Source organism: Ipomoea triloba, chromosome 12 (assembly GCF_003576645.1).
Source record: "Ipomoea triloba cultivar NCNSP0323 chromosome 12, ASM357664v1".
In the NCBI taxonomy this organism is placed as follows: domain Eukaryota; kingdom Viridiplantae; phylum Streptophyta; class Magnoliopsida; order Solanales; family Convolvulaceae; genus Ipomoea; species Ipomoea triloba.
Genome location: NC_044927.1, coordinates 11,257,314 through 11,264,614, shown reverse-complemented (window position 1 = coordinate 11,264,614; position 7,301 = coordinate 11,257,314). Strand labels below are relative to the sequence as shown.

The 7,301-nt window shown below is 34.4% G+C and overlaps 1 protein-coding gene across 1 annotated transcript; it reads right to left on the bottom strand.

Annotated features, from left to right (window-relative positions):
* Nucleotides 1–3,218: 3,218 nt before the first annotated feature.
* LOC116000187 (histone-lysine N-methyltransferase ATXR4) lies at nt 3,219–6,983 on the bottom strand. Its single transcript, XM_031240217.1, has 7 exons — nt 6,568–6,983; nt 5,902–5,957; nt 5,533–5,659; nt 4,987–5,056; nt 4,661–4,840; nt 4,056–4,127; nt 3,219–3,466 (listed from the first exon to the last, which is right to left on the bottom strand). The coding sequence occupies exons 1-7, from the start codon at nt 6,931–6,933 to the stop codon at nt 3,348–3,350; spliced, it is 990 nt and encodes a 329-aa protein (XP_031096077.1). The 5' UTR covers nt 6,934–6,983; the 3' UTR covers nt 3,219–3,347.
* Between the last annotated feature and the right edge of the window lie 318 nt (nt 6,984–7,301).

Here is a 7,301-nt window from a genome sequence, read left to right as displayed (position 1 = left end):
TATATATATATATATATATATATATATATATATATATATATATATATATATATAGAGAGAGAGAGAGAGAGTTAGGATCATATAAAATCACTTGTTTAGGTAAGATCGTGAGATCAGATCTTGTGCATCCATTTAATAATTTAATGGTCTAGATTGATTTAAGATGCTAAGTTGAAGTGTGTGCGAACGGTAATAAAATGTGTGCGAATGGTGATTAAGTGTGTGCGGACGGTGATTAAATGTGTGCGAACGGTGATTGATGTACAAGATTTGATCTCAAAATTTTTTAATTGTCTAAATTGATTAAGATTTCAAGTTGAAGTGTGTGCGAACGGTGATTAAATATGTGCGAACGAAGTGTGTGTGTGTGTGTGTGTGTTAATCTATATAGACCATTAAAAAGTATTACATGGATGCACAAGATGTAATCTCACGATCTTACCTAAGCAAGTGGTCTCACTAGAACCCTACCCTATATATATATATATATATATATTTCTATTTCTATTCATATGCGGCTTGGTCACCTCATGCGGTCGTTACGCCTGAATCTGTGTCATCCAATTGAATTAATCTAATGGTGGTAATTACAGTTCGCGCATGTTAAGTGGGGGTGTTATGATAATTTTAGTATCTAAATTATATAAATTGAAATGGTGCATTTTAGTACATGGTGTGGTGCGCTTAATACATGTTGTGGTGCGTTTTATTACGTATGTTGGTACATTAATTATGTTGTGGAATGGTGTGTTTTAATACATTTTCTGGTGCAATTTCATACGTAGAGTGGTGTGTAATTGTGTTGTGGAATGGTGTGTTTTAATCCGTCATCTGGTATATTTTAATACATAGAATGGTGTGTATTTTAACACATGTTTTCTAATAAGTGTAATAGTGCATGTTATCATCTGGGACGAGGATTTTCAATAAGTGAAGTTGTGCATTTTAACACACATTGTGGTGCATTTTAATACGTAGAATGGTACATATTTTAGCACATGTTTTCTAATATGTGTAAATAGTGTATGTTTATAATCTGGCATGAAGTACGTTGTGGTGTATTTTAATACGTAGAATGATGCATTTTATTACATATATTGATGAATTTTAAGTGAATAGGTGCATTTGGTTATAGTGTGGTCTAATCCTGACAATATTCGTGTCGTTGAGAAAATTGAGCGTACGCCATCTCAACGCGAGACAGTTACGGGGTTGCCCTCATTTAGTCTTAGGTTGACATAGGATTGTGTATCCAAAAATTAGGGGGAGTTTGTGAGATTGCCTGCGCATACAATGCGGGTAATGTTGGTGGTGATGGGGTGAAACCTTCTGTAAGTATGGTTGTATACAAGCATAGAAAGTTTAAGTGATATTAAGTTTCAGGTTTCTCATGTTTGGAATTCTACATATGTTTTCACACATAAAACATTGCACAAACCCTTGTTTTGTGCGTGTGTGACTTTAGTAATGTTTTTGTTATGGTTAATCAGATGTTCTATTCATTTTTATGTTGTTTTTTTTCTTAAATGCTTACTGTGTTTGGAATGGTGTTAACGACCATATGGTCGTTTTACATGTGCGTTTAGTGGTGGTTGCACACAATATACACTGCATGCACAGACTTCTGCTACATAGTTTTCTCTTGCACACATTGTTGTACTAGGTGATTCCTTGTTTTAAATGTGCATTTAGTGTTAGTGGCTCTCAGTATACATTACATGCGTACACAATTGCTACATATTTTACTCTTACACTCACTGTTGCTGCGTTGGCAGAAAATATTTTTGGGGAAGTAGAATTGAAATTCCATGGAAAAGTAATTACTAGGAAGATGAATTTCATTGTTTGCTTGGTGGAAAGAAAATTACTAAGAATACTAATTCAGTTGTTTGGTTGGATTTAGAATTGTAAGGAATAACGAGTTTAAAGACCTATATGCCCCTACAAATTAAGAAAAGTAAGAATAATTATGAAAGAACACAAGGGGCAAAATATTCAAACCATATCCATATTTCTTCCCATCTTCAATGGAAAACAAGCTCCAACCAAGGATTTTGTTTTCCTCAAATTTGAGGAATTCATTTTCCAAATGAATTCCATGAACCAAACATCAAAACTCATTATTTTCCTCCCTTCTAAGGAAAACAAATTCCATGGAAAAAATTTTCCACCCAACCCAACATCCCCTAAATGTTAAAATGACGCACCTTCAGAGTTAAAAATGACGCACCTTAAGTATTAAAATGACGCACCTTTAAGTGCTAAAATGATGCACCTTAAGTGTAGTACTTATGTACATTTAGTGTAAAACTAATGCACCTTAAGTGTTAAAATGACGCACCTTAAGCTTTACAATTATGTACCTTAAACTTTCAAGTGTAGAACTAAAATAGCGCACCTTAAGTATTTAAATGACACACCTTAAGCTTTAAACAATACGCAAAATTACCATAATGCAACCGCGTTTTGTTTTTGTTTTTTTTTTTTAAATTTATTTTCATTCTGGGCTGTTGATTTTGGCAAGATCAATGGCTATAATTAATCCGCATGTTTTACCTGAGAGATCGTTCGCACATGATCCTTGTCTATATATATATATATATATATGTAATATATATATATATATATGTAATATATATATATATATATATATATATATATATATATATATATATGTAATATATATTTTTATATATTTATTTTAGTTAATTAATTATTTACTGATTTCAATTCTTATTTATTACCAAATAATGAGTATATTTCACTTAAACCATTACCATTACTAAGTGGTTGATTCTATTAACATTCAGATTTCAATATTTGAACCAAATGCATGCTAAAGTATTTTTATTTCTTTGAAGTAAAGAGTTGCACAGGCGGTGGGTTAGAACTTAGAAGCATATGCGTGGACTGACTCGGTAATCTGGAAAAGAAGGATGCACGGAGTTAGACAAAAAAGCATGATGAGTTGTTGAATGTTGAATTTAGGGGGGACAGCGCTGTGGTGTTTTGTGTTTGGATTGGTATTTATTGAAATTCATGGAGAAAGGAGAGATTTTGTCTAGAAAGCTGTGGATCATTTACTCTGTAATGAATTATGACCTTCATTTCATAAACTCACTTCTCGTCAATTGTCTAACTTTTCAAAGACACTTAAACAATAATGCATTATTGCGATTAGACTCTGATATCATAACACATGTGTGACCAGATAGAGATTCATGGAATTAAGGTGATTAAAGATGAGGATGGAAAATTTTTAAAACGAGAATTCTAAATTGTTAATTATACTTCAAAATAAATATTAAGTATTTTGAGAACCCCAATCAGACATGCATGAAAGTTGCTTACTCATCCGACATGCACCGTGAACACCTGCATTTGAAGCCAAATCCTTCATATAGGAGAGTCTGTCTAGCATTATGGTCCATACTTGCATCAATGTAGCAAATCCGCAACTCTTCACCTGCAATAGCAGCAGATGAAATTTTATGTTAGTGCGTTTGGTTGGAAGGAAGCCGGGGATTAAGTGGAAAATGAATTATAATTTCGTGGGAAAAGAATGAGGTGAAAATTTAAATTACATTGTTCGGTAGGCTAGAATAGAACGGTTGAGAATTGAAAGGAAATAAATGAATAAAGATTAAAATGCCCTTGTATAATAATAATATAATAATAATAATAATACTAAGGGCAAAATAGTAATTCACCTTGAAATTATAATTTCATGGTTAGAGGGAATTGCAATTCCCTCCAACCAAACCATGGAATTGTGGGAATTACAATTCCATGGAGTTTGGTAGGAATGGAATTACAATTCTATTCAACCAAATGCCCCAAAACCTTAACAACAGTTGATGCTAGATTGATGCTGGGTAAAGAATGAGCACTGGGAATAGACTCTAGTATGCAAACAGGAGAGAACAAACTTAAGATCTTTCTTACAGGATATGTTTCTTAATACAACTGTTACTTATTATTTATGTACAACTGTTTTTTTGTAGATGTGTTTGAGGAGAAATAGGAGTAAAACAGTATAAGGGTGAATTGATGACCTGCTTCAATGTCACGAAGTGCCTTTAATTTTGCATCTACATTTTGTACCCACACAATATGTGTATTAGGATCTGCAACCCCAAAGAGAAAGCCAAATCAGCTAATACGGCTACTAATGCTGCTTAACATTTGTAGTATAAACATTAAAATCAATGCACAGAAGCCAATTGAATGTTACTAAAGGATTTGAATCCAATAGCAGGATAACAAAAGTAGATAAACAAACATGATAATGGGTATCAAAACCCATAATAGGGTGCAAAGGTCCCCAACCAAACACACCCTTTATACTGCTCTCGACTAATCAGTCTGTAATCATATATCCAATCCATAGTGTTTCAATGAGATTAATAAAGTACATATCTGATATACTTTCAGCAGTTCTGTTGACTATGAAACTTTCAACTAACAAAACATAATTTCTTTACATTGTAGCATATTTTGTGCTCTGCTATTAACATTGGATAGGCACAGTCAAGCATAAACATAACCATTTCCTTCTAACACTAGTTAATAACATAATTCTTCACTGCAAAAATAGGAATTATCAAAATGAAACAATCTTATAAGGCAATATCGACTTCAAAGAGATGGAAAATCTAACCACAGTCATGATTGTACAAGGATGGTAGCAAATAAATAGCATTTCCAACAGCAGCCTCTGCTTGTATCAGTGCTGCTGCTGCTGAAAGTAGATCTTCATATGATTCTCCAGCCAATTCAATGCGGAAGGCATTGATACGAATTCGTGCCAGTACACCAGTGTACCACTGGCTGGTTAGAACTAGCAAGTTAATGAAACAGTAAAGTTTAAAAGTCAAATAGTTTTGTGTCCTCGAATTCTATGACTGAACACAGAAAGTGTTCTTCAATGAAGGAAATGCAATTTTTTAGGGTGACATGCAACACCATACAAAGACAAAAGGATACATGCCATCTGCTCATCTGATATTTGTGCATCTGCAAAAGTGCTTCTTAGCAAGTGAAGTTCCTTTTCCATCTGAGGTAAAACAAGTCATGAAGGCCATAACCATCATGGATAGCCATTCTTTAAGTATTTTCATTGATACACAGTTCAACATGAAATGACAAGTTGGAGAGAGGAGCATCTCAAAGTTTTTGGTCACTATTTTTAACATGGGTTGAAGGAGATACTTTTCACCTTGGAAGCCCAATGAGGGGATTTTCATTTTTGGGACTCAATAAGAAATGTGATTGCTCCTTTGTTTGATTTATTTATTTATTTATTTTTTTTTTTAATTTATCCTTAAGGTTTCTCACTTTCTACTCAAACCATGCAAAAGGAAAATAATTTAACCTTTTGTTTTCATCTAAAATTTCCTTATTTTCTCTCCCTCCTAATCAAATAATCTTAGCTTCTAAAAATATTGCCTATTACACCTTTGACTATATCTTCCAATAGTGTGCCCTACTAATTACCAAAAGTGAAATCAAGTGACTTCCTGAGATTCGTACCAGGGCAATCATACTTGAAGAGAGAGTAGTTGGTTGAAGTATGTCAAGGGCATCAGCAGAGGTAACACCTGATATTATCATGCAAGCCAGCCGCTTAACCAAAAGTGGATATTTTAGACCTTGTGTGCTTCAAAAGAAAAGTGAACAGTTCCAAGTAAGTTATATTCATTATAAATGTCATATACTTCTCAAAGGAAATTCAGAAGTCATTACAGCAACAAAAAATAGCATATTCATAAGTTAAGCTTATCTTCTTAATTTCCCCTTCTTCCGGAGAGTACATAAAATATAAACTTATCAGAGACATTAACTTGGCGAATGGAATAGTTTTGATAAATTACTTAAACATTTCAGGAAAAAAAACCATACCTGCAATACTCATGAAAAGCTGACCAATCAGATTTCTTTTCAACCTCAAAAAAGACCTAAAACCATAATATAAGTTAAGCAAGAGAGAAATAGTTTGTACCAAAATTTTAGTTTATAATTTCTATGGCTCCATTAGAATCAAGTCACAAGAATATCCCATTGTGAACATATAGGTATAGAGTAAAGGAAACTGATATGTATATATGTGTGCTTGAAATATGACATTCGTTTGAAATGTAAAATATTTCTGGGTTAATAATTGAACTCAATGTAGTCTCATAAAAAGAAAAGATGCTGAAGAATGTGAGGAAGAGGTATGGTTATGTGAATTATATGAACAGTTGGAATTATTCCATGTACTGCAACAAAACCTGGTCTATTTGATTTTGGTGAAGATGAGACAAGGCATGACCAGACTTCAACAGCTTGTTATAGGCTCTCCTAAGGTTAATCACATTCAATGGTGGTTTGTTCAAGAATAATTCTCTTAGTCGCCACAAATTCTCATAAGCCCATTTGCAAACAGATGGTGGACATTTCAATTGGGTTCCAAATAACGCAAATACAGATCATACACGCATGCAGGAATAAAGGAAAATAAGTAAACAACCATAATTCAAATATATACGAAAAATAATGTAAAGGCAGTCTCTGAATTAATCATACTCGGGACTGTTCCCTGCATTGTTCGCTGCAAAATGAGACATTTTGAGCTGGAGATTGGTTCTGGTTCCGGAGCTTTCTGAGGCAGAAATAGCAGACACTATGGAGAGAAGATAGAGAAGGGTGAGATACAATGGGTTTGGCCGTATGGATCAGTTCGCCAGCCCCGATACTACGAGTGGCAAACACCCCTCGGCCGGAGAACTCGGTGAACCCAACTTGGATCGGCGGGGGTGAGGCGAGTCGGGTGGGTTGCGAGCCACTTGTGGTTGTGGTGAAATGATGGGGGGATGAAACTGGGTTGGGTTGCCGACCAAGGATTTTGAACTGCGAAGCACAACGGCGACTGTGCTGGACTAGCCGTAACATTTTCGTACAGACTATTTCAGTTTCAACTGTTTTGGAGCGAAAGCAGCTTTAAATCAAATGACAATTGAACTTAACATGGAATTGTAATTAGACCATTGCATTAAAAAGAGTATAACTACTCCACTCAACACCTCAAATACAAGCAATTTTACTTGGTAGCCGGTTCTGACTCCTTCCTTCCAGTTGCTTGTTGATGGGCAAATTATTGTGCAGATCATGGTTCACACAGTGTTATGCAGACCATAACAAAAACTACATTTTTAATATATACTAAAAGTATATTATTTATGTACTGACCAAAGACCTTGTGGTCTAGTGGCATTCGATGTCCCGGTTAACACTCCCACATGGATGATAGGAGTGGGTTC

Excerpts from the sequence above, each read along its gene's own strand:
- LOC116000187 (XM_031240217.1), bottom strand. The coding sequence starts at position 6,933 with ATGTTACGGCTAGTCCAGCACAGTCGCCGTTGTGCTTCGCAGTTCAAA. Across the intron at positions 4,841-4,986 it reads ATCAGATGAGCAGATGGCAT|TTCTAACCAGCCAGTGGTAC; the intron begins GTATCCTTTTGT and ends TTAACTTGCTAG. Across the intron at positions 3,467-4,055 it reads ACTTCGTGACATTGAAGCAG|GTGAAGAGTTGCGGATTTGC; the intron begins GTCATCAATTCA and ends CTGCTATTGCAG.